Raw genomic sequence first — 27,763 nt, forward strand, 5'->3', positions numbered from 1 at the left:
ATTCCGTTTTTGGGGGGGGTCATCTGTTGAGGTGCAAAGATTCCGTTTTTTTATGCCTGTAAACACCCACCTATATGGACTTGGCATCCCAAGTTGAGTGAAAAGAACCTAGTCAATTACATTGTAATAGCCTTAACAGGTTATTATAAGCCTTATAATAAAGGGCTGTGGTTTGGTTAGAGGGTGGACAAGACAGAGGATAGGCCTCCTGTCCAGGCTTATAACCTCTGACCTGTACCTACTGAGACAGGCACTAACCTCTGACCTGTACCTACTGAGACAGACACTAACCTCTGACCTGTACCTACTGAGACAGACACTAACCTCTGACCTGTACCTCCTGAGACAGACACTAACCTCTGACCTGTACCTACTGAGACAGGCACTAACCTCTGACCTGTACCTACTGAGACAGACACTAACCTCTGACCTGTACCTACTGAGACAGGCACTAACCTCTGACCTGTACCTACTGAGACAGACACTAACCTCTGACCTGTACCTACTGAGACAGACACTAACCTCTGACCTGTACCTACTGAGACAGGCACTAAGCTCTGACCTGTACCTCCTGAGACAGACACTAACCTCTGACCTGTACCTACTGAGACAGACACTAACCTCTGACCTGTACCTACTGAGACAGACACTAACCTCTGACCTGTACCTACTGAGACAGACACTAACCTCTGACCTGTACCTACTGAGACAGACACTAACCTCTGACCTGTACCTACTGAGACAGACACTAACCTCTGACCTGTACCTACTGAGACAGGCACTAACCTCTGACCTGTACCTACTGAGACAGAGACTAACCTCTGACCTGTACCTACTGAGACAGACACTAACCTCTGACCTGTACCTACTGAGACAGACACTAACCTCTGACCTGTACCTACTGAGACAGACACTAACCTCTGACCTGTACCTACTGAGACAGACACTAACCTCTGACCTGTACCTACTGAGACAGGCACTAACCTCTGACCTGTACCTCCTGAGACAGACACTAACCTCTGACCTGTACCTACTGAGACAGACACTAACCTCTGACCTGTACCTACTGAGACAGACACTAACCTCTGACCTGTACCTACTGAGACAGACACTAACCTCTGACCTGTACCTACTGAGACAGACACTAACCTCTGACCTGTACCTACTGAGACAGACACTAACCTCTGACCTGTACCTACTGAGACAGACACTAACCTCTGACCTGTAGGCCTATTGTCCAGGCTTATAGACCTCTGGCCCGTACCTCTCTGGCCCATACCTCTCTGGCCCGTACCTCTCTGGCCCGTACCTCTCTGGCCCATACCTCTCTGGCCCGTACCTCTCTGGCCCGTACCTCTCTGGCCCGTACCTCTCTGGCCCGTACCTCTCTGGCCCGTACCTCTCTGGCCCGTACCTCTCTGGCCCGTACCTCTCTGGCCCGTAACTATGTCAGAGAGATCCCTTCTTGTTACATAACATAAACAGAACTAGGCCTAAACGACTGCTGACCCATCAACCTAGTGTGAGCCTTGTCCCAAATGGCACAAGAGTAGTGCATTACATAGGGAATAGGGTGCCACTATTTTCCGGGGAAGAAGGTCGATAGAAGTAGGCCTGAATGAACTATGACAACCCATAGTCCTTCATGAACCCCAGACAGTGACCTCTGGTGCTGTCCTCTCCCCGACCGACTCCCCATCTCCGTACCATTCCAGCATGTCATTGTTCTGAAACAATACAGGACCTTCTCGACCTTCGATAACATAGAAGGTGAACCATTGTAACACCTGGGTCTATACATTAACCAACAGAGAATTATAGACCCGGGAGTTAGAATGGGACGTTTTTTTTGTTTGTTGTTGTCATGGGTCAAGTCGTCATAGTCTATTTTTATTTGGGGCCCTGGTGGCCCCGGCCTCCCGCATCTATTTCAGATCAGTTAAATACACTGACTGGACCAGTGGCCAGTCTGTTTGTCTAGGCTCAGCACTACACCTGGTGGACAGGGGTGGAAGTGCAGGCTCACGTCTTTACAGTAGGGCTACCGCGTCATCATCATCATCATGTCTATTGCCGTAGAGGAGCATCTACCGCATTGAAGACATGCTCACTCGGGCTGTCGCTGCTTTATGACTCAGCGTTCATGTGGGGGAAAAAAACACAAAAAAAGCACATTGCCTTTGCACCTTATTAATAGCTTGTAGTTGTAGTAGTATTAAGACAGACGAGAATTGGTGCTATTTATATTCCATTTCAAATTTTGTCATTAAAAATATATTTTACTGAAGAATCATGGATCAGTTCCGTGGTTTGTTTGTGAAACTAGACAAGAATAACGACGGGTCTATATCAGTGGAAGAACTTCATAATGAGATTAAAAAAACTGGAATTATGGCTGCAGATCAGAAGGCTCAGGTATTTATTTATTACAATATTTGATAACTAATATAAATAAAATGTGAAGCCTATTCTAATTTACCAGCAGCATAACAGGGAGAGTCAACATGTACGTCTAATGTCTATTCATATGGTGCAGCCAAATGATATATTGCCTTTTTTATTAACTTTTCCAGAATGTCGTTAATAACTATGACAGAAACAAGGATGGACGTTTAGATTATGACGAATTTCTAAGCTATATGAGGGACAGAGAGAAGAAATGGAGAATTCACTTCATGGCCCTTGACAAGAATAATTGCGGTAAGTAGAGCGGTGGTGTAGTCCAATCGTCGGTGCGTAAAAAACTGGTAGGCTAATTTTAGGGCCCAACCCCGGGACAGGGGCATTCCAGTATCATAGAGGACATTCTGAGCATGCTTTTGTCTTTGTTTTTGCACAGTATCACACTAGGTCTACATGCAATAGATGCAATGAAGAGTCTTTTTTGTTTTTTTTGTCACATCATATAATGCATAGCTCATTTGAATTGACGTGACTTAAAGTGCTATATTCATAAATCATATATACTGAAATGAATAGTTTTCAAGGTCAAATGTATTTGCCTAATGGAGACTTGCATGCATTGTTGTGTTTTTAATTGCATATACAGAACACCAGGACCTCCTACTGTACTCCATAACACACCTTCAGAATCAGGAAGAGGAAACAACTTCGTCTGTCTGTCTGTCTGTCTGTCTGTCTGTCTGTCTGTCTGTCTGTCTGTCTGTCTGTCTGTCTGTCTGTCTGTCTGTCTGTCTGTCTGTCTGTCTGCCTGCCTGTCTGTCTGTCTGTCTGTCTGTCTGTCTGTCTGTCTGTCTGTCTGTCTGTCTGTCTGTCTGTCATTCTAACCTGTCTGTCTGTCTGTCTGTCTGTCTGCCTGTCTGTCTCTCAACCTAACCTGGGTGCTTTGTTTCTGCTCTCTCCGTTTCAGGTTTAGCATGACCTCACAAACAGACTGGCATCCAGGCTGCTCTTACCCTATCCATTTGAAAGGAACTCTTTCTCTGTCTATAGACAATATTAGAAACTCAGAAATCAAATCGAATTGAATTTGTCACATGCGCCGAATACAACAGGTGTAGACCTTACCGTGAAATGCTTACTGACAAGCCCTTAATTAAGCATCTCAGAGTATTAGTGCTGATCTAGGATCAGGTCCTTCATTATCCACAGCTCTGGGCTGATCTATGATCAGGTCTTCATTATCCACAGCTCTGTGCTGATCTAGGATCAGGTCCTTCCATAATAATCTGGTTCCATACACTCTTAGAAATAGGGTTCATTCTATATAGAACTACTTCCTCTACGAGTGTATGATCTACAACGCTAAACTGATCGTAGATCAGAACTTCCACTCTGAGACACCTGATGAATATGGGCCCAGAAATGTATCTAAACTGATCATAGATCAGAACTTCCACTCTGAGACGCTTGATAAATATGGGCCCAGAAATTCACATTTGACATGATCCATGCTGTTTCTATCCATGTTGTATTCTCAGACTAGGGGTCATGTTGTCTTCTCTGACTAGGGGTCATGTTGTCTTCTCTGACTAGGGGTCATGTTGTCTTCTCTGACTAGGGGTCATGTTGTCTTCTCTGACTAGGGGTCATGTTGTCTTCTCTGACTAGGGGTCATGTTGTCTTCTCTGACTAGGGGTCATGTTGTCTTCTCTGACTAGGGGTCATTGGCCAGGAGGAAATCGTAGATCTATTTAAGGAGTTAGGAGTGAACATATCAAAGCCGAATGCAAAAAGAATTATACAAATGTAAGAGTTCCTTTCCCCCCCCCTTTCTATCCTCTCACTGTTCGCTCTGTCGTGTTATTACATCGTTAAAAACCTTGTGATAATATTGATTAATATGTAATAACAAATTAATTGCATGTATTGACAGACTTAATGTCTACCTTAATAACACTAATCACACATACACTCGAATGCAATTATTATATTGGGCACAATTTGATCATGTCTACAACACAGTACAGACCTGTAGAATATGGATGCTTACAGGATCATTCACTTTGGTCAATGTGTTTATTAATGTATTGATTATCATCATGTTGACCCATTATCTTGATTGTTTGTTGTTGTCGATGTTATTGTTGTTGTTGACAGGATGGACAAGGACAGTTCTATGACCGTGGACTGGGGAGAGTTTCTGCAGCATGTCATCCTCAACCCTGCAGAGAACCTGGGAGAACTGGTCACTTCATGGAAACACACTCTGGTGAGACTCTGAGGCATGGGTCTCGTTTTCTCTGAGCCTTCATATAGGGTTAATGCCTAGCCTTTAGCTCAGAGGCCTAACACAGTCTTGTAGTGAACAGGAGACCAGTCTGTTACACTGATGAGACTTGGGCCTGGCATCCTAGAGCCCCACCGGCATTGAGATCATTAGTAGATGACGCCCGAAGTGCTTGAGACAAGAGGAATTGCGTTAGCTCCCTGAGCTAGTGCCTAACACAGTATTGTGGTGTGCAGACGAGCCGGGTACAAACCCAGCTAGTCACACTGTAGTCCAGGGATCATCAATTCGATTCAGCCGCAGGCCGATTATGAGTGGACAGTCGGGGGCCGGAACATAATTACAAAATAAGTTGTAGACGGCAAATTGTCCCGCAAGACGCACAAACAGATATAATGTTTCACTAAACTATAATCATTTCAAACCTTTCTTCTATTTGTATACGATCACATGTATCTCTATTATGCGTGGGAAAACTTGGGAACAGATTTCTTAAATTAACATAACTTGAGGCTGATTTCCTGGTGTTTTTACAGTCTTTTATGTCCAACAATGAAAATTCAAACCCTGCTGTTGTCCTTGTGAGATGTAGTCTGCTGTGTGTGTGTGTGTGTGTGTGTGTGTGTGTGTGTGTGTGTGTGTGTGTGTGTGTGTGTGTGTGTGTGTGTGTGTGTGTGTGTGTGTGTGTGTGTGTGTGCGTGTGCGTGTGTGTGCGTGTGTGTGTTGTCTTACCTGATGAACCGCACACTCCACCTCAGTGTAGGAGATTATACATTGCATGCTGGGTCTGAAGCCCCTGTAGAAGGAGTCTGTCTGTCAGTTGGTGATATATGTAGTCTTCCTGTCTGCCTCTCCAGGTGTTTCATGTAGTCTTCCTGTCTGCCTCTCTAGGTGTTTCATGTAGTCTTCCTGTCTGCCTCTCCAGGTGTTTTGGGGTAGTCTTCCTGTCTGCCTCTCCAGGTGTTTTGGGGTAGTCTTCCTGTCTGCCTCTCCAGGTGTTTCATGTAGTCTTCCTGTCTGCCTCTCCAGGTGTTTCATGTAGTCTTCCTGTCTGCCTCTCCAGGTGTTTCATGTAGTCTTCCTTTCTGCCTCTCCAGGTGTTTTGGGGTAGTCTTCCTGTCTGCCTCTCCAGGTGTTTTGGGGTAGTCTTCCTGTCTGCCTCTCCAGGTGTTTTGGGGTAGTCTTCCTTTCTGCCTCTCCAGGTGTTTCATGTAGTCTTCCTGTCTGCCTCTCCAGGTGTTTTGGGGTAGTCTTCCTGTCTGCCTCTCCAGGTGTTTTGGGGTAGTCTTCCTGTCTGCCTCTCCAGGTGTTTCATGTAGTCTTCCTGTCTGCCTCTCCAGGTGTTTTGGGGTAGTTTTCCTGTCTGCCTCTCCAGGTGTTTCATGTACATTTACATTTACATTTAAGTCATTTAGCAGACGCTCTTATCCAGAGCGACTTACAAATTGGTGCATTCACCTTATAATATCCAGTGGAACAACCGCTTTACAATAGTGCATCTAAATCTTTTAAGGGGGGGTTAGAAGGATTACTTTATCCTATCCCAGGTATTCCTTAAAGAGGTGGGGTTTCAGGTGTCTCCGGAAGGTGGTGATTGACTCCGCTGTCCTGGCGTCGTGAGGGAGCTTGTTCCACCATTGGGGTGCCAGAGCAGCGAACAGTTTTGACTGGGCTGAGCGGGAACTGTGCTTCCTCAGAGGTAGGGAGGCGAGCAGGCCAGAGGTGGATGAACGCAGTGCCCTTGTTTGGGTGTAGGGCCTGATCAGAGCCTGAAGGTACGGAGGTGCCGTTCCCCTCACAGCTCCGTAGGCAAGCACCATGGTCTTGTAGCGGATGCGAGCTTCGACTGGAAGCCAGTGGAGAGAGCGGAGGAGCGGGGTGAAGTGAGAGAACTTGGGAAGGTTGAACACCAGACGGGCTGCGGCGTTCTGGATGAGTTGTAGGGGTTTAATGGCACAGGCAGGGAGCCCAGCCAACAACGAGTTGCAGTAATCCAGACGGGAGATGACAAGTGCCTGGATTAGGACCTGCGCCGCTTCCTGTGTGAGGCAGGGTCGTACTCTGCGAATGTTGTAGAGCATGAACCTACAGGATCGGGTCACCGCCTTGATGTAGTCTTCCTGTCTGCCTCTCTAGGTGTTTGATGTGGGTGAGAGCCGGACCATGCCCCTGGAGCTTCCCCCGGACCTGTCAGCAGGCTCAGGGGAATGGAGGAGTTTCGTCCTGGCTGCGGGGCTGGCCGACGCCGTGTCCAGAACCCTGACTGCTCCTATCGACCGCCTCAAGACACAACTACAGGAACAATATTATAACCTAAATACTTCTTTGTTACAACTTGATAACACCCAGTAACACTTTGCATTGCCAGACTTCGTAGTCTCATATTAAACATGGTTCGGAAATTAACTCTAACTCTAACCTCAATCCTACAGCAACGAACAGTAGAGACCTACAGGTAACTGCCAAAATAATGGAAACACTTGAGTAAATGAGGGATACAAAGTATATTGAAAGCAGGTGCTTCCACACAGGTGTGGTTCCTGAGTTAATTAAGCAATTAACATCCGATCATGATTAGGGTCGTGTATAAAAATGCTGTGCAGGACATTATTCATGGGGAACGTTAGCTAGTTAACATTAGCCTTGTACATCTAGCTAGATATTGAACTAACATCCTCTCAGGCCAGGGGCACAATGTATGAATTAATGGTTGGATCAGAATTCCCATTATAATCATTAGCCAGTAAGGAACATTAAGTAAAACCGCAAGTCCAAATCAATATCTCTATCCATGGCTAATTTAGGAAAGGGACAATTTTAGCTAGGTGGCTAGCTAGCCACCAGAGAACAACACAACGAGATGCAACAATTCCAAGTTTTTCTGTCCATGAGGTATGCTTTCAATGGGATTTGATGGCAGGTTGTAGCTAACATTTCTAGCCCAATAACCCGTGAAAACCTAAAAGGTTTTTTGCATCAAGAGAGAAGTTGCCATTTATCCATTAAACCCTTTTTCCATAACGCTACTGATTAAATTATGAAGGAATATTGACTTAATTTTTAACGACATAGGTTAAAAAAACGATTTTCGGGTTTTCCATCAAAATAATAATTATATGTCGTAAGAGAAAAGATAAATCGCACTTATTAAACTCTCCAGATCATTTTCCAGCAATGGATGTCGATTTAACTTGTTTTGACTGCCATGATGAAGCAATAGGGCCCGAGGAGGTGTGCTATATGGCCAGTATAAAGGGCTCAAAGCAGCCAGGTAATAATTGTAAATAAATCCTGTTTGCCCATGTGCATAGCTATTGGTAAATCTGACAGGAGAGTTTGACTGATTAAAGTTGGACAGAGGATCTTGAAATCTCTGTGCACGAAACACTTCGACCAACTTAAAAAAATGAATGTATTTATTTTCTGGTAATTGTGCGGTTATTATGTGTTAGATGTTAAGACTACAAACCATTATAAATGGCCTATTTGTGAGATTGACTTGTTATTTCAATAGGCATAGGCTACTCACTAAAATCTGGGTTTATAATTTCAATTTAGCTTTGCTATGGTTTGCTGAGCTAGATGTAGGTAGTTTATAGCCCATGATTGGCCAACATGCCATCATCTCATTTCAGGGAAAAGTCCACAATGAAACGGACATTAAATGTGGGGAATGATACATTTATGATAGAGCTGTGATCATAATCACAATTTTTAACTTCCAGTTTAATTAACTAAACATTGACGTTAATAATTGAGTAATAACACAAGGCAACATCAACAAACTGAGTTCGTTTTTTTTATTAAATCAGTTTCCCAGCTCCAGGTAAGGCTACACAAAGTGGCACAAATTGATTTGCAATGTCTCCAGTGATATCATCATTTCAACATAGTGTACCGTATCAAAATGGTAGGCTACAGTATCCTACAATGGCATAGAAATTAATAGCTTACTTGATGGCCAACAGATGCAAATGTATCTATCATTCTTTATATGGTCCCGTGTGGCTCAGTTGGTAGAGCATGGTGTTTGCAACGCCAGGGTTGTGGGTTCGATTCCCACGGGGGACCAGTATAAAAAAAATTACAAACAAATATAAAAATGTATGAAATGTATGCATTCACTACTGTAAGTCGCTCTGGATAAGAGCGTCTGCTAAATGACTAAAATGTAAAAATGTATATTAAAGGTAATTTTCATTGTGGACGTTTTCCCATAACAGAAGTTCCATTAACTTCCATTTCCATTTGCACAGCGCTATCGGACCCTAGAACTGAGCATGAGTAAAAGCCTTCATTTGATACTGTTATCGACATTACAATGCAGTTTACTTTAAACCACCTCAGAATGAATTTATCTAAAGAGCTCTAGTGCCCCTAAAGTCCTTTTCCAATGCTTCGTCGCTGTTATATCAATTCTAGCGTGTTAATATGTTTTATGGGAAAAGGGAGTCTCCATAATGACCAATCTAAATAGCCTACCTACAACCGGTAAAAAAAAGTTGTCAAGCCATAACTCCGCTGCTTCTACTCTCTCAACACACACGCACACACACACACACACTGGCCCTCCCCATCTTCTCCCCTCAGCCTCTTGCGAATTGAAGGAAAATTATGAAATACAGAAAGATCAATTATTTTTTAGTATTGGTCAATGTTTTTTTGGGGGGGGAGCCTGGCTTCCCTTGGAATCCATGCATACACGGCACTGTTGTAGAATATACGCCAAGGTGCATTGAAGTAGCAAGTCCCACCTAAGGATCTGTCTTCTTCGGCCAACTATTTACTGTGTTTGAGGGAATCGCTGGATTGATTGCTTTCATTTTTACTCCTGCGTCTCTTTCATACTTTGGCTTGTGTCTATCGTTTTCCCCCCGTTATCATTACGACTGTGGAAAGGCCTGTAAATGACCTGTCAAACACACCCTGGTAATGGCTGGAATGGGTCCAATGAAATACTTTTGTCTTTCCGTTGTATCTATAAAAACGACAAACGCTTCGTCTGGCATTTAACGCACTATCTCGACACTTACATCACAAGAAAGAGAAGAAATACGAGTTGATTTAAAAAAAAAAATGGGAATTGATTTTTTTTAAAATCATTTAGTACAGTTGATATTTTTACAAATTAGATGCAATGAAATTAAAGCAATTTCCCCGAAAATGAACACTCGGATTATAGTGATATTATTGTCGGATCTCGTAAAACAATGCAAGTTATGTATAGACAGGTCATGAGGCCTGTTCCAACACTTTATGTTAATATTTGATATATGCAAATACACCCAGTGTATTTATGCAAATTAGGCATATATAATTTTCTCTATTTTAACACAAGATATAAGAAAAATACCTGAAACGATTAGCAATATATATATATATATATATATATGTAAAAATATATGAGTGCATTCCCCCCAAAAAAATTCAATTAACAATAAATTGAATATTGAATTCCCACCAAAATCCCTCTACTCCATTCATTAGCATGTCCGTGCCAGTAAAATATTGTATGTGCTATAATTAATTCACTATGGATTATACAATTCTAACAGTTTGGACAATCTTCATCCATTATCCAACTATTGTATTTATTTGAATTGTAAAAAAAAAAAAAACATTTTACCAAATTCGATGACCGTTGCTAATGGGTGTTTCTATTGTTTTGGTTGTTACCTGTATGAACCGTGAATCCATGGACTGGAGACAGAGCTTATTAATTAAAGAAGATATTGTCTGTGTTTATTTAGGTGTATGGATCCAAAGCGTCCTCCCAGGGATTCAGAGAGCTAAAGGCAGGTGGTGTGAGGTCGATGTGGCAGGGAAATGCTGTGAATGTGCTGAAGGGAACCCCTCAGTCAACTCTACAGTGCCTTATCTACGCTCAGGTAAGACGTATTATACTGTAATAACATGTAGGCCACTGGAGAATTTACAACCAATACGTTCGGATATGGATACTTTACCCAATCCCCCCCCTCTCTCTCAATTCAATTCAAAGGGCTTTATTAGCATGGGAAGCATATGTTTACATTGCCAACCCAAGTGAAATAAATAATAAACAAAAGTGATATAATCAGTAACAAATTAACAGTAAACATTACACTCACAAGTTCCAAAGGTATAGACACATTTCATATTATGGCTATGTCCAGTGTAATAATGATGTGCAAATAGTTAAAATTACAAAAGGGAAAATAAATAAACCTAAATATGGGTTGTATTTAACATGGTGTTTGTTCTTCACTGGCTGCCCTTTTCTTGTGGCAACAGATCCTGCTGCTGTGATGGCACACAGTGGTATTTCACCCAGTAGATATGGGAGTTTATCAAAATTGGATTTGTTTTGGAATTCTTTGTGGATCTGTGTAATCTAAGGGAAATATGTGCCTCTAATATGGTCATACATTTGGCAAGCGGTTAGGAAGTGCAGCTCAGTTTCCATCTCATTTTGTGGGCAGTGTGCACATTGCCTGTCTTCTCTTGAGAGCCAGGTCTGCATATGGCGGCCTTTCTCAATAGTAAGGCTATGCTCACTGTGTACTCTCTGTATAGGGAAATAGCATTCCAGTTTGCTCTACCTTTTGGTCAAATTCTTTCCAATGTGTCAAGTAATTATCTTTTTGTTTTCTCATGATTTGGTTGGGTCTAACTGTGTTGCTGTCCTGGGGCTCTGTTCACAAACACAAACAGACCCCACAGAGCCCCAGGACAGCAACACAATTAGACCCAACCAAATCATGAGAAAACAAAAAGATAATTACTTGACACATTGGAAAGAATTTGACCAAAAGGTAGAGCAAACTGGAATGCTATTTGGCCCTATACAGAGAGTACACAGTGAGCATAGCCCCAGGACCAGCTCTCTCTCTCTCTCTCTCTCTCTCTCTCTCTCTCTCTCTCTCTCTCTCTCTCTCTCTCTCTCTCCTCTCTCTCTCTCTCTCTCTCTCTCTAGATGAAGGTGTACACCCAGGGCTGGCAGCAGGAGAGCCTGTCAGTACAGCAGAGGTTTGGGCTGGGCTGTGTATCTGGGGCAGTGGCTCATGCTGTCTTCTACCCTCTAGAGGTACCAGAGCACTATGACAGGTCTGAACTACAGATATACAGTACATTCGGAAAGTATTCAGACCCCTTGACATTTTGCTACGTTATAAAATTGATTAAATGCCCCCCCCCCCATTAATATACACACAATACCCCATAATGACAAAGCAAAAACAGGTTTGTAGAAATGTTTGCAAATGTATTAAAAATAAAAAACCGAAAATATCACATTTACATAAGTATTCAGACCCTTTACTCAGTACTTTGTTGAAGCAACTTTGGCAGTGATTACAGCCTCGAGTTTAAATATATACTGATTTTTTTCACCTTTATTTAACCAGGTAGGCCAGGTGAGAACAAGTTCTCATTTACAACTGCGACCTGGCCAAGATAAAGCAAAGCAATGCGACACAAACAACAACACAGAGTTGCACATGGAGTAAAACAAACATACAATCAATAACACAATAGAAAAATCTATATACAGTGGTCCCATGTGGCTCAGTTGGTAGAGCATGGTGTTTGCCACGCCAGGGTTGTGGGTTCGATTCCCACGGGGGACCAGTACGGTACAGTAAAAACATGTATGAAATGTATGCATTCACTACTGTAAGTCGCTCTGGATAAGAGCGTCTGCTAAAATGACAAAAAAAAAAAATTGGGGAGCTAGGGCAATAAATAGGCCGTAGTGGCAAAGTAATTACAATTTAGCAATTAAACACTGGAGTGATAGATGTGCAGAAGATGAATGTGCAAGTAGAGATACTGGGGTGCAAAGGAGCAAAAAAATAAATAACAATATGGGGATGAGGTAGTTGGATGGGCTATTTACAGATGGGCTATGTACAGGTGCAATGATCTGTGAGCTGCTCTGACAGCTGATGCTTAAAGTTAATGAGAGAGATATATGAGTCTCCAGCTTCGGGGATTTTTGCAATTCGTTCCAGTCATTGGCAGCAGAGAACTGGAAGGAAAGGCGGCCAAAGGAGGAATTGGCTTTGGGGGTGACCAGTGAAATATATCTGCTGGAACGCGTGCTACGGGTGGGTGCTGCTATGGTGACCGCTGAGATAAGGCGGGGCTTTACCTAGCAAAGACTTATAGATGACCTGGGGCCAGTGGGTTTGGCGAAGAGTATGAAGCAAGGGCCAGCCAACGAGATCATACAGGTCGCAGTGGTGGGTAGTATATGGGGCTTTGGTGACAAAACGGATGGCACTGTGATAGACTGCATCCAATTTGTTGAGTAAAGTGTTGGAGGCTATTTTGTAAATGACATCGCCGAAGTCGAGGATCTGTAGGATGGTCAGTTTTACGAGGGTATGTTTGGCAGCATGAGTGAAGGATGCTTTGTTGCGAAATGGGAAGCCAATTCTAGATGTAATTTTGGATTGGATATGCTTAATGTGAGTCTGGAAGGAGAGTTTACAGTCTAACCAGACACCTAGGTATTTGTAGTTGTTGTAAGTGGTGCGTAACTGGCTGCAGGGAAGTCAGGCGCAGGAGAGCAGAAATGGGTAACTGGAGCACTTTAATAATGCACAAACAAGCTGCACCCAGAACAACAAAATATGGGTAAAATAACCCGTCGCAAAACCAGTCATAAGTGCACATACACTTTACAACAAACAATTCCACACACAGACATGGGGGGAACAGAGGGTTATATACACAACAAATAATGAGGGAATTGAAACCAGGTGTGTAGGAAAACAAGACAAAACAAATGGAAAATGAAAGGTGGATCGGCGATGGCTAGAAGACCGGTGACGTCGACCGCCGAACGCCGCCCGAACAAGGAGAGGAACCGACTTTGGCGGAAGTCGTGACAGTTGTCCACATATTATAAGTCAGAACTGTCCAGAGTAGTGATGCTGGACGGGCGGGCAGGTTCTGGCAGCGATTGGTTGAAGAGCATGCATTTAGTTTTACTTGCATTTAAAAGCAGTTGGAGGCCACGGAATGGGGAGTTGTATGGCATTGAAGCTCGTCCGGAGGTTAGTTAACACAGTGTCCAAAGAAGGGCCAGATGTATACAGAATGGTGTCGTCTGCGTAGAGGTGGATCAGAGAATCACCAGCAGCAAGAGCGACATCATTGATGTATACAGAGAAAAGAGTCGGCCCGAGAATTGAACCCTGTGGCACCCCATAGAGACTGCCAGGGGTCCGGACAACAGGCCCTCCGATTTGACACACTGAACTCTGTCTGAGAAGTAGTTGGTAAACCAGGCAAGGCAGTCAACAAGGCTGTTGAGTCTGCCAATAAGAATGTGGTGATTGACAGAGTCGAAAGCCTTGGCCAGGTCAATGAATACGGCTGCACAGTATTGTCTTTTATCGATGGCGGTTATGATATCGTTTAGGACCTTGAGCGTGGCTGAGGTGCACCCATGACCAGCTCTGAAACCAGATTGCATAGCGGAGAAGGTACGGTGGGATTAAAAATGGTCGGTGATCTGTTTGTTAACTTGGCTTTTGAAGACTTTAGAAAGGCTGGGTAGGATAGATATAGGTCTGTAACAGTTTGGGTCTAGAGTGTCTCCCCCTTTGAAGAGGGGGATGACCGCGGCAGCTTTCCAATCTTTGGGGATCTCAGACGATACGAAAGAGAGGTTGAACACGCTAGTAATAGTGGTTTGGGTGAAGGAGAAATGGGGGAGGCTTGGCCAAGTTGCTGTGGGGAGTGCAGGGCTGGTGACCAGGGTAGGGGTAGCCAGGTGGAAAGCATGGCCAGCCGTAGAGAAATGCTTATTGAAATTCTCAATTATCGTGGATTTATCAGTGGTGACAGTGTTTCCTAGCCTCAGTGCAGTGGGCAGCTAGGAGGAGGTGCTCTTATTCTCCATGGACTTTACAGTGTCCCAGAACTTTTTGGAGTTTGTGCTACAGGATGCAATTTTCTGTTTGAAAAAGCTAGCCTTTGCTTTCCTAACTGCCTGTGTATATTGCTTCCTAACTTCCCTGAAAAGGTGCATATCGCGGGGGCTATTCGATGCTAAGGCAGTACGCCACATTATGTTTTTGTGCTGGGCAAGGGCAGTCAGGTCTGGAGTGAACCAAGGGCTATATCTGTTCCTGGTTCTACATTTTTTGAATGGGGCATGCTTATTTAAAATGGTAAGGAAAGCACTTTTAAAGAATAACCAGGCATCCTCTACTGACGGAATGAGGTCAATACCCGGGCCAGGTCGATTAGAAAGGCCTACTCGCAGAAGTGTTTTAGGGAGCGTTTGACAGTGATGAGGTGTGGTTGTTTGACCGCAGATTCATTACGGACGCAGGCAATGAGGCAGTGATCGCTGAGATCCTGGTTGAATACAGCAGAGGTGTACTTAGAAGGCAGGTTGGTCAGGATGATATCTATGAGGCTGCCCGTGTTTACGGATTTGGGGTGGTACCTGGTAGGTTCATTGATCATTTGTGTGAGATTGAGGGCATCAAGTTTAGATTGTAGGACGGCCGGTGTGTTAAGTCTTTTTGGGTATGACGCTGCAAGCTTGGCACACCTGTATTCGGGGAGTTTCTCCCATTCTTCTCTTCTCTCTGTCAGATTGGATGGGGAGCGTCGCTGCACAGCTATTTTCAGGTCTCTCTAGAGATGTTTGATCAGATTCTAGTTCGGGCTCTGGCTGGGCCACATAATTCAGAGACTTGTCCCAAAGCCATTGCGTTGTCTTGGCTGTGTGTTAAGGGTTGTTGTTGTATTAGAAGGTGAACCTTTGCCCCAGTCTGAGGCCCTGAGCAGGTTTTCATCAAGGATTTCTCACTACTTTGCTCTGTTAATCTTTCCCTCGATCCTGACTAGTCTCCCAGTCTCTGCCACTGAAAAACAGCCCCACAGCATGATGCTTCCACTACCATGCTTCAGTGTAGGGATTGGCATTCAGGCCAAAGAGCTCAATCTTGGGTTCATCAGACCAGATAATCTTGTTTCTCTAAAAGTCTTTAGGTGTCTTTTGGCTCCAACTCCAAGCGGGCTGTCATGTGCCTTTTACTGAGGAGTGGCTTCCGTCTTGCCGCTTTATTATAAAGGCCTGACTGGGGGAGTGCTGCAGAGATGGTTGTCCTTCTGGAAGGTCCTTCCATCTCCACAGAGGAACTCTGGCGCTCTGTCAGAGTGAACATCGGTTCTTGGTCACCTCCCAGACCAAGGACCTTCTCACCCGATTGCTCAGTTTGACCGGGCGGCCAGCTCTAGGAAGAGTCTTGGTGGTTCCAAACGTCATTCATTTCAGAATGATGGAGGCCACTGTGTTCTTGGGGACCTTCAATGCTGCAGAAATGTTTTGGTACCCTTCTCCAGATCTGTGCCTTGACACAAACCTGTCTCGGAGCTCTACAGACCATTCCTTCGACCTCATGGCCTGGTTTTTGCTTTGACATGCACTGTCAACTGTGGGACCTTTATATAGACAGGTGTGTGCCTTTCCAAATCATGTCCAATCAACTGAATTTACCACAGGTGGACTCCAATCAAGTTGTAGAAACATTTCAAGGATGATCAATGGAAACAGGATGCAGCTGAGCTCAATTTCGAGTCTCATAGCAAAGGGCTGAATACTATGTCAATAAGGTATTTCTGTTTTAATTTTTTTTTTAACATTTGCATTTGCAAAAATGTCTAAAAACTAGTTTTCACTTTGTCATTATGGGGTATTGTGTGTAGATTGACAAGGAAAATAATTCATTTAATCCATTTTAGGATAAGGCTGTAACGTAACAAAATGTGGATAAAGGGGTCTGAATACTTTCCGAATACGCTGTGCATGCGGCCTTCTAATCTGTAGAGGTATGAACTACTGATATACAGTAAGGCTGAATAAATTGAAGCAACAAATCAGCGAACCGCATCATATGATAATATAATAGACTAACAACGATCACGTATATCCTACCAAAGGGACATTAAAAACTGTAATATCTTATGTTTCACTGAGTCGTGGCAGAACGATGACATGACAACATACAGCTGGCGGGTTTTATGCTTTTTCGGCAGGATAGAACAGCGTCCTATGGTAAGACAAAGGGTGGCGGTCTATGTATATTTCTAAACAAACAGGAAAACAGGAAAACGCTCATCTAGAGGTGGCGCTCCTACTAGCCGGGGACTTTCAGCAGGGAAACTTAAATCCATTTTACCTAGTTTCTACCAGCATGTTAAATGTGCAACCAGAGAGGAAAAAACTCAAGACCACCTTTACTCCACACACAGAGACGCGTACAAAGCTCTCCCTCGCCCCCCATTTGGCTAATCTGACCATAATTCTATCCTCCAGATTCCTGCTTACAAGCAAAAACTAAAGCAGGAAGCACCAGTGACTCGGTTAATAAAGAAGTGGTCAGATGAAGCAGATGCTAAGATACAGCACAGACTGGAATATGTTCACCACATCAGTCACTGGCTTCATTAATAAATGCATCGATGACGTCGTCCCACTATTGACCGTACGTACATACCCCAACCAGAAGCCATGGATTACAGGCAACATCCGCACTGAGCTAAAGGGTAGAGCTGCCGCTTTCAAGGAGCGGGACTCTTGTAAGCTTATAAAAAATCCCGCTATGCCCTCCGACGAACCATAAAACAGGCAAAGCGTCAATACAGGACTAAGATTGAATCATACTACACCGGCTCCGACGCTCGTCGGATGTGGCAGGGCTTGCAAACTATTACAGACTATAAAGGGAAGTACAGCTGCGAGCTGCCCAGTGACACAAGCCTACCAGACGAGCTGAATAACTTCTATGCTCGCTTCCAAGCAAGTAACTCTGAAACATGCATGAGAGCATGAGCTGTTCCGGACGACTGTGTGATCACGCTCTTCGTAGCCAATGTGAGTAAGACCTTTGAACAGGTCAACATTCACAAGGCCGCAGGGCCTGATGGATTACCAGAACGTAACTCCGAGCATGCGCTGACCAACTGACAAGCGTCTTCACTGACATTTTCAACCTGTCCCTGACTGAGTCTGTAATACCAACATGTTTCAAGCAGACCACCACAGTCCCTGTGCCCAAGAACACTAAGGTAACCTGCCTAAATGACTACCAACCCGTAGCACTCACGTCTGTAGCCATGAAGTGCTTTGAAAGACTGGTAATGGCTCACATCAACACCAGTACATCACTGGGGCCAAGCTTCCTGCCATCCAGGACCTCTATACCAGGCGGTGTCAGAGGAAGGCCCTAAAAATTGTCAAAGGCTCCAACAACCCTAGTCATAGACTGTTCTCTTTGCTACCGCACGGCAAGCGGTACCAGAGTCAAGTCTAGGTCCAAAAAGCTTCTTAACAGTTTCTACCCCCAAGCCATAAGACTCCTGAACAGCTCATCAAAGGGCTATTTGCATTGCCCCTGCTCTCTCTTTTACGCTGCTGCTACTCTCTGTTTATTATCTATGCATAGTCACTTTAACTCTACCTACATGTACAGTTGAAGTCAGAAGTTTACATACACTTAGGTTGGAGTCATTAAAACTAGTTTTTCAACCACTCCTCAAATTTCTTGTTAACAAACTATAGTTTTGGTAATTCGGTTAGGACATCTACTTTGTGCATGACACAAGTAATATTTCCAACAATTGTTTACAGACAGATTATTTCACTTATAATTCACTGTATCACAATTCCAGTGGGTCCGAAGTTTACATACACTAAGTTGACTGTGCCTTTAAACAGCTTGGAAAAATTCAGAAAATTATGTCATGGCTTTAGAAGCTTCTGATAGGCTAATTGACATAATTTGACGTATTTCAAGGCCTACCTTTAAACTCAGTGCCTCTTTGCTTGACATCACGGGAAAATCTAAATAAATCAGCCAAGACTTCAGAAAATAAATTGTAGACCTCCAGAAGTCTGGTTCATCCTTGGGAGCAATTTTCAAATGCCTGAAGGTACCACGTTCATCTGTACAAACAATAGTGCGCAAGTATAAACACCATGGGACCACGCAGACGTCATACCGCTCAGGAAGGAGACGCGTTCTGTCTCCTAGAGATGAACGTACTTTGGTGTGAAAGGTGCAAATCAATCCCAGAACAACAGCAAAGGACCTTGTGAAGATGTTGGAGGAAACAGGTACAAAAGTATCTATATCCACAGTAAAACGAGTCGTATATCGACATAACGTGAAAGGCCGCTCAGGAAGGAAGACGCCACTACTCCATAACCGCCATAAAGAAGACAGACTACGGTTTGCAATTGCACATGGGGACAAAGATCGTACTTTTTGGACAAATGTCCTCTGGTCTGATGAAACAAAAATGGAACTGTTTGGCCATAATGACCATCTTTACGTTTGGAGGAAAAGGGGGATGCTTGCAAGCCGAAGAACACCATCCCATCCGTGAAGCATGTGGGTGGCAGCATCATGTTGTGGGGGTGCTTTGCTGCAGGAGGGACTGGTGCACTACACAAAATAGATGACATCATAAGGCAGGAAAATTATGTGGATATTTTGAAGCAACATCTCAAGACATCAGTCAGGAAGTTAAAGCTTGGTCGCAAATGGATTTTCCAAATGGACAATGACCCAAGCATACTTCCAAAGTTGTGGCAAAATGGCGTAAGGACAACAAAGTCAAGGTATTGGAGTTGCCATCACAAAGCCCTGACCTCAATCCCATAGAACATTTGTGGGCAGAACTGAAAAAGTGTGTGTGAGCAAGGAGGCCTACAAACCTGACTCAGTTACACCAGATCTGTCAGGAGGAATGGGCCAAAATTCACACAACTTATTGTGGGAAGCGTGTGGAAGGCTACCCAGAACATTTGACCCAAGTTAAACAATTTAAAGGTAATGCTACCAAATACTAATTGAGTGTATGTAAACTTCTGACCCACTGAGAATGTGATGAAAGAAATAAAAGCTGAAATAAATAATTCTCTCTACTATTATTCTGACATTTCACATTCTTAAAATAAAGTGGGGATCCTAATTGACCTAAAACAAGGAATTGTTACAAGGATTAAATGTCAGGAATTGTGAAAAACTGAGTTTAAATGTATTTGGCTAAGGTGTATGTAAACTTCCAACTTCAACTGTACATGATAGAACTGTTAAGGCTCCATGGATTGGTGAGGAATTGAAAAACTGTATGGTTGAAAGAGACGGGGAAAAGGAGTGGCGAATAAGTCTGTCTGCACATCTGACTAGCTGACTAACTGCAAAATGAGAAATTATGTGACTAAACTCAACAAAAAGAAGAAGAAACTGTATTATGAAGCCAAGATCAATGATATCAAGAATGATGGAAAAACGTTTTGGATTGTATGAAGTTAGTGTGGGAGAGGTGGGGAAATTATTGTTATAGATAAATAATGACAAACCTCCTGGCATTGACAACTTAGATGGAAAGCTACTGAGGATGGTAGCTGACTCTATAGCCACTCCTATCTGTCATATCTTTAATCTGAGCCTAGAGGAAAGTCTTTGTCCTCAGGCCTGGAGGGAAGCCAAAGTCATTCCGCTACCCAAGAGTGGTGAAGCAGCCTTGACTGGTTCTAACAGCAGACCTATCAGCTTGCTGCCAGCTCTTAGCGATGTCACCCGCTCTTCCCCCCTGGCTCTCGAGGGTGCCAGGCTCCCCAGCATTGCGCACTCATCATCATTATGCACACCTGCCTTCCCCCCCGCCACGCGCATCAGAAATTATTGGACTCACCTGGACTCAATCACCTCTGTCATTACCTTCCCTATATTGGTCTGGTTCCCCGCTCTGTACCCTGCTTCTGCATTGATTATCATTTGTCATTGTGTACCCGTGTGCTGACGCTGTTCCTATCTGGTTCTTTGTCAGTTCCCCATGAAATGTTTTACTCCCTGTGCCTGCTTCTCGACTCCAGTGTCGGCCCTTACAAGCAAACTGTTGGAAAAAATTGTGTTTGACCAAATACAATGCTATTTCTCTGTAAACAAATTAACAACAGACTTTCAGCATGCTTATAGAGAAGGGCACTCAACATGTACTGCACTGACACAAATGACTGATGATTGGTTGAAAGAAATTGATAATAAGAAGATTGTGGGCGCTGTACTGTTAGATTTCAGTGCAGCCTTTGATATTATTGACCATAACCTGTTGTTGAAATAACTTGTGTGTTGTGGCTTTTCAACCTCTGTCATATTGCGGATTCAGAGCCATCTATCTAATAGAACTCAAAGGGGTTTCTTTAATGGAAGCTTCTCTCATGTCAAACATGTAAAGTGTGGTGTACCGCAGGGAAGCTCTCTAGGCCCTCTACTCTTTTCTATTTTTACCAATGACCTGCCACTGGCATTAAACAAGGCATGTGTGTCTGTGTATGTTGATGATTCAACCATATACTCATCAGCAACCACAGCTAATGAAGTCACTGAAACCCTTAACAAAGAGCTGCTGTCTGTTTTGAAATGGGTGGCCAGTAATAAACTGGTCCTGAACATCTCTAATACTAAAAGCATTGTATTTGGTACAAATCATTCCTTAAGTTCTAGACCTCAGCTGAATCTGGTAATAAATGGTGTGGCTGTTGAACAAGTTGAGGAGACTAAATTACTTGCCATTACCTTACATTGTAAGTGTCATGGTCAAAACATATAGATTCAATGGTTGTAAAGATGGGGAGAGGTCTGTCCATAATAAAGAGATGTTCTGCTTTTTTTGACACCACACTGCAAAAAGCAAGTTCTGCAAGCTCTAGTTTTGTCTGAACTTGATTATTGTCCAGTCGTGTGATCCAGTGCTGTAAGGAAAGACCTAGTTAACCTGCAGCTGGCCCAGAACAGAGCGGCACGTTTTTCTCTTCATTGTAATCAGATGGCTGATATAAATATGCCAGTCTCTCTTGGCTAAGAGTTGAGGAGAGACTGACTGCATCACTTCTTTAAAAAGTTTTTTTACAAGAAACAATGTGTTGGAAATCCCAAACTGTTTGCATAGTCAACTTACACACAGCTCTGACACACACACTTACCCCACCAGACATGCCACCAGGGGTCTTTTCACAGTCAACCAAATCCAGATCAAATTCAAGAAAGCGTACAGTATTATATAGAGCCCTTATTGCATGGAACTTCCTTCCATCTCATATTGCTCAAATAAACAGCAAACCTGGTTTCAAAAAACACATAAAACAACAACACCTCACAGCACAACACCTCTCCCCTGTTTGACCTGGATAGTTTGTGTGTATGTATTGATATGTAGGCAACGTGTGGCTTTTCAAAAAATGTATGTAGTTCTGTCCTTGAGCTGTTCTTGTCTATTGATGTTCTGTATTATGTCATTTTGTATTATGTTTCATGTTTTGTCTGGACCCCAGGAAGAGTAGCTGCTGTTTTTGCAACAGCTAATGGGGATCCTAATAAAATATCAAATACTATTACCTCAATTATTTTGACTAACCAGTGCCCCCGCACACTGACTCTGTACCAGTACCCCCTGTATATAGCCTCCACACTGACTCTGTACCGTAACACCCTGTATATAGCCTCCACATTGACTCTGTACCGTAACACCCTGTATATAGCCTCCACATTGACTCTGTACCGTAACACCCTGTATATAGCCTCCACACTGACTCTGTACCGTAACACCCTGTATATAGCCTCCACATTGACTCTGTACCGTAACACCCTGTATATAGCCTCCACACTGACTCTGTACCATAACACCCTGTACATAGCCTCCACATTGACTCTGTACCGGTACCCCCTGTATATAGCCTCCACACTGACTCTATACCGGTACCCCCTGTATATAGGCTCCATATTGACTCTTTACCGGTACCCCCTGTATATAGCCTCCACATTGACTCTGTACCTGTACCCCCTGTATATAGCCTCCACACTGACTCTGTACCGGTACCCCCTGTATATAGCCTCCACACTGACTCTGTACCATAACACCCTGTACATAGCCTCCACATTGACTCTGTACCGGTACCCCCTGTATATAGCCTCCACACTGACTCTATACCGGTACCCCCTGTATATAGGCTCCATATTGACTCTTTACCGGTACCCCCTGTATATAGCCTCCACATTGACTCTGTACCTGTACCCCCTGTATATAGCCTCCACACTGACTCTGTACCGGTACCCCCTGTATATAGCCTCCACATTGACTCTGTACCGTAACACCCTGTATATAGCCTCGCTATTGTTATTTACTGCTGCTGTTTAATTATTTGTTACTTATCTATTTTTTACTTAACTCTTATTTTTCTTAAAACTGCATTGTTGGTTAAGGGCTTGTAAGTAAACATTTCACTTGTATACAGTGCATGTGACGAATACAATTTGATTTGATGAAGCCGGTGACTGAGGTGGTGTACTCCTCAATGCCATTGGATGAATCACGGAATATTTTCCACTCTGTGCTAGCAAAACATGTAGCATCCGCATCATCTAACCACTTCCATATTTTAGCGAGCCACTGGTACTTCTTGCTTTAGTTTTTGCTTGTAAGCAGGAATCAGGAGGATAGAATTATCAAATGCAATGTCTGTAATGTAGTTGGCCTGGAACACGACCTCAGTCTGAATGCATTCCTGTTTGTGTTATATCAAGTGTTGGTGGGGACCCGTTTGGTGCCTTTTAATCATTGATTTCTCCAGTGCGTTGTCAACCATATACATAACAATTTCTCACTGTCAATATACAACTTGTAAGAAGCTCTGCACTGTCTAGCTACTATATTTATTGGTTAAGAACTTAGGCCAATGACGTGCTCCCTGCTTCCATCTGCCAGGTGCTAAAGGTGAGACTGAACCTATGGGCCGGTACCTACAGCGGGGTGGTGCAGTGCGCCCGCTCCATCTACAGGAATGAATCTGCTGCATCCTTCTACAGGGGTTTCAGACACAGTATCCTCTGTATGATCCCGTACGCTGGGGTGGAGTGTGCCGTTCACCAGGTCAGACGGCCTAACACTCTATCACATCTGTAGTGAACTCTCTGTAGTGAACTCTCTGTAGTGAACTCTCTGTAGTGAACTATCTATCTGTAGTGAACTCTCTGTAGTGAACTATCTGTAGTGAGCTATCTGTAGTGAACTATCTATCTGTAGTGAACTGTCTGTAGTGAACTGTCTGTAGTGAACTATATGTAGTGTACCATCTGTAGTGTACTATCTATCTGTAGTGTACCATCTGTAGTGTACTATCTATCTGTAGTGTACCATCTGAAGTGTACTATCTGTAGTGAACTATCTGTAGTGAACTATCTATCTGTAGTGAACTATCTGTAGTGAACTATCTATCTGTAGTGTACCATCTGTAGTGTACCATCTGTAGTGTACTATCTATCTGTAGTGTACCATCTGTAGTGTACTATCTATCTGTAGTGTACCATCTGAAGTGTACTATCTGTAGTGAACTATCTATCTGTAGTGTACCATCTGTAGTGTACCATCTGTAGTGTACTATCTATCTGTAGTGAACTATCTATCTGTGGCGTACCATCTGTAGTGTACCATCTGTAGTGTACTATCTATCTGTAGTGTACCATCTGAAGTGTACTATCTCTAGTGAACTATCTATCTGTAGTGAACTATCAATCTGTAGTGAACTATCTGCAGTGAACTATAGACAATTGGGTATCATTTGGGACTCAGTCTCCATGTACATTCCATTTCAAGTATATTACCATAGAGATCCTATGAATTGAGTTCTATATGTGGACTTGTGTGCACTTGTTGGCCTACACACTCCGTTCGTGGAATGGTGAAAACTCTAGCCCTTCTGAGCAAGTTCACACTTCAAGATGGGTATGAAAACATAAATCAACCTTGTTTTACAGTAATCAACTCCACTCTCTTCCTCTCCCCGCCTCTCTCACAGCTGTTAGTCCGTCTTGAGTTGTCTCGGATTGACCCCCCCCCCTCTCAGCTGTCAGTCCATCTTGAGTTGGCTATGACCAACCTGTTCAGAGAACCCAACATGAACTACATCAACCTTATTTTATTGTCTATCTGCGTGCCACAAGATTGTGTTGTTTGCCCTCTGAGCAAAAGCCTATGAAAGAAGGAGGCCTGGGTTCGAACCCATTGATTTTACATCAATCTAATTGAATGGGTATGCTATCACTGACTCTCCACTCTATTTCTCTCTCCTTTCTCTCTCTCTGTATCTCTCTGTCCCCCTCTCTCTCTCTCTCTCGTTTTCTCACCTCCCCATCAATCTCTCCTCCCTCCCTCCCCCCTCTCTCTCCCTCTCTCGCAGTCCATTGTGACCTGGGCTAAGACCCAACAGGACTACAGCAGTGACTCCCAGCTCTTCTTTTTCAGTTTCGTGGCCTTCTCCGCTGGACAGATGAGCAGCTATCCTCTAGCTGTGATCAGAACGCAGCAGCAAGCTCAGGGTAACGGTCGATCCATGCAAAGAACAATAATCAGGAACATTTTAATTCAATTAAAATAAGCCACTCATTTATCTGTTTCAATGAACTCTGCATATAAGCTTTCCTGACCATGTGATCTAACCAGGACACCGTCCCTAGGGCCATGTGATCTAACCAGGACACCGTCCCTAGGGCCATGTGCTCTAACCAGGACACCGTCCCTAAGGCCATGTGCTCTAACCAGGACACCCATTGTCCCTAAGGCCATGCGATCTAACCAGGACAACGTCCCTAGGGCCATGCGATCTAACCAGGACACCGTCCCTAGGGCCATGTGATCTAACAAGGACACCGTCCCTAGGGCCATGTGATCTAACCAGGACAGCGTCCCTAGGGCCATGTGATCTAACCAGGACACCCACCGTTCCTAGGGTCATGTGATCTAACCAGGACACCCACCGTCCCTAGGGCCATGTGCTCTAACCAGGACACCCACCGTCCCTAAGGCCATGTGATCTAACCAGGACACCCACTGTCCCTAAGGCCATGCGATTTAACCAGGACATCGTCCCTAGGGCCATGCGATCTAACCAGGACACCCACTGTCCCTAAGGCCATGTGATCTAACCAGGACATCATCCCTAGGGCCATGTGATCTAATCAGGATACCCACCGTTCCCTAGGGTCATGTGATCTAACCAGGACACCCACCATCCCTAGGGCCATGTGATCTAACCAGGACACCCACCATCCCTAGGGCCATGCGATCTAACCAGGACACCCACCGTCCCTAGGGCCATGTGATTTAACCAGGACACCCACCATCCCTAGGGCCAAGCGATCTAACCAGGACACCGTCCCTAGGGCCATGTGATCTAACCAGGACACTCACCGTCCCTAGGGCCATGCGATCTAACCAGGACACCCACCGTCCCTAAGGCCATGTGCTCTAACCAGGACACCCACCGTCCCTAAGGTCATGTGATCTAACCAGGACACCCACCATCCCTAGGGCCATGTGATCTAACCAGGACATCCACCGTCCCTAGGGCCATGTGATCTAACCAGGACACTGTCCCTAAGGTCATGTGATCTAACCAGGACATCGTCCCTAGGGCCATGTGCTCTAACCAGGACACCCACCGTCCCTAGGGCCATGTGATCTAACCAGGACACCGTCCCTAGGGCCATGAGATCTAACCAGGACACCCACCGTCCCTAAGGCTATGTGCTCTAATCAGGACACCGTCCCTAGGGCCATGTGATCTAACCAGGACACCGTCCCTAGGGCCATGTGCTCTAACCAGGACACCCACTGTCCCTAGGGCCATGTGATCTAACCAGGACAGCATCCCTAGGGCCATGTGATCTAACCAGGACACCGTCCCTAGGGCCATGCGATCTAACCAGGACACCCACCGTCCCTAGGGCCATGTGCTCTAACCAGGACAGCGTCCCTAGGGCCATGTGATCTAACTAGGACAGCGTCCCTAGGGCCATGTGATCTAACTAGGACACCCACCGTTCCTAGGGCCATGTGATCTAACCAGGACATCGTCCCTAGGGCCATGTGATCTAACCAGGACACCCACCGTCCCTAGGACCAGAAGTGTGTCTCGGTCAGTTTATATGATCACGATATGCTCCTCCTGTCCCTGATTAGAATTGTGTCACTGTACTGGACATACTGGATGTGATGTGTCCATAACAGGCTATTCTTACTTCCTTGTCTTACAGCTTTCAGTTCAACTTCACCCACAACTTTTCTTCAGGGGTTCACAGGCATCTATGAGAGACATGGAATACGAGGATACTACAATGGGATGGGGGCCAGTTTCGTCCGGGCGATTCCATGTGCTCTGTTAAACTACACCTTGATGAAGAAACTAGACACAGTGCTTTCCTGATTCAGAGTCATAGTCAATTATAATTTGTATGTTTTTTGTGACTGATTTTATGTAATACTCTGTACACAACGACAACCTTCAAACTTGATGCCGTTGTCCATAAACTGTCCCAAAATACTTCAAATCGCAATGAACTACCAAATAGAACGAATAAATATACTAACAAAGGACTGTTGTTGGATGGGCTGATTGGAGCTCAATCTCCAGCCTGACCAATCCTTCGTTGACCCCTATTGTCATTAAATCATTGTGAAGTATCTATGGCCTCCTCCCTTGTCTTTCTTTCACACACATTTATGCAAAAACTAGAGTAGTGTTTTAGACTCTAAATTACAGTGCAGTGTGTGCTCACAAAGAGGGTGTCTTCTACACCTGCATTGCTTGCTGTTTGGGGTTTTAGGCTGGGTTTCTGTACAGCACTTTGAGATATCAGCTGATGTAATAAGGGCTATATAAATACATTTGATTTGATTTGATTTGGTCTTCAGTCCATATTATAATGTATATCACAAAATACAGGACTTCCTACAGTATTACATTTTCCAAATATACTTATTTGGTTATCATACTAAATATGAAAGTTACTAAAACATGTGTACATTGTAACCAGATTTGTAACCTAACGTAGCAGGCGTAAAAACAAAGATTTGAAAGGATTTTCCCATCATTTTTTGTAAAAGTGTAACCATTGGATAGTACAACCCAAATCCCGCCTTGGTCCTTGATCGACGTATCACACAGCCAATTGCCTGTTTTGCCTGTACTCGCGAGATTTGTGTGGCCCTTTTTCTGCTGTGTCA

General features: G+C 44.1%; 1 protein-coding gene across 1 annotated transcript; it reads left to right on the plus strand.

Annotated features, from left to right (window-relative positions):
- The first annotated feature begins 1,991 nt into the window (after positions 1 to 1,991).
- slc25a24l (solute carrier family 25 member 24, like) lies at positions 1,992 to 27,222 on the plus strand. Its single transcript, XM_045694537.1, has 10 exons — positions 1,992 to 2,415; positions 2,574 to 2,700; positions 4,122 to 4,209; positions 4,561 to 4,672; positions 6,827 to 6,986; positions 10,439 to 10,578; positions 11,646 to 11,756; positions 23,468 to 23,632; positions 24,939 to 25,077; positions 26,794 to 27,222. Exons 1-10 carry the CDS (start codon positions 2,293 to 2,295, stop codon positions 26,961 to 26,963), a joined length of 1,335 nt encoding a protein of 444 aa, XP_045550493.1. The 5' UTR covers positions 1,992 to 2,292; the 3' UTR covers positions 26,964 to 27,222.
- The last annotated feature ends 541 nt before the right edge of the window (positions 27,223 to 27,763 follow it).

The sequence above is a fragment of the Salmo salar genome, chromosome ssa14 (assembly GCF_905237065.1).
Source record: "Salmo salar chromosome ssa14, Ssal_v3.1, whole genome shotgun sequence".
In the NCBI taxonomy this organism is placed as follows: Eukaryota; Metazoa; Chordata; class Actinopteri; order Salmoniformes; family Salmonidae; genus Salmo; species Salmo salar.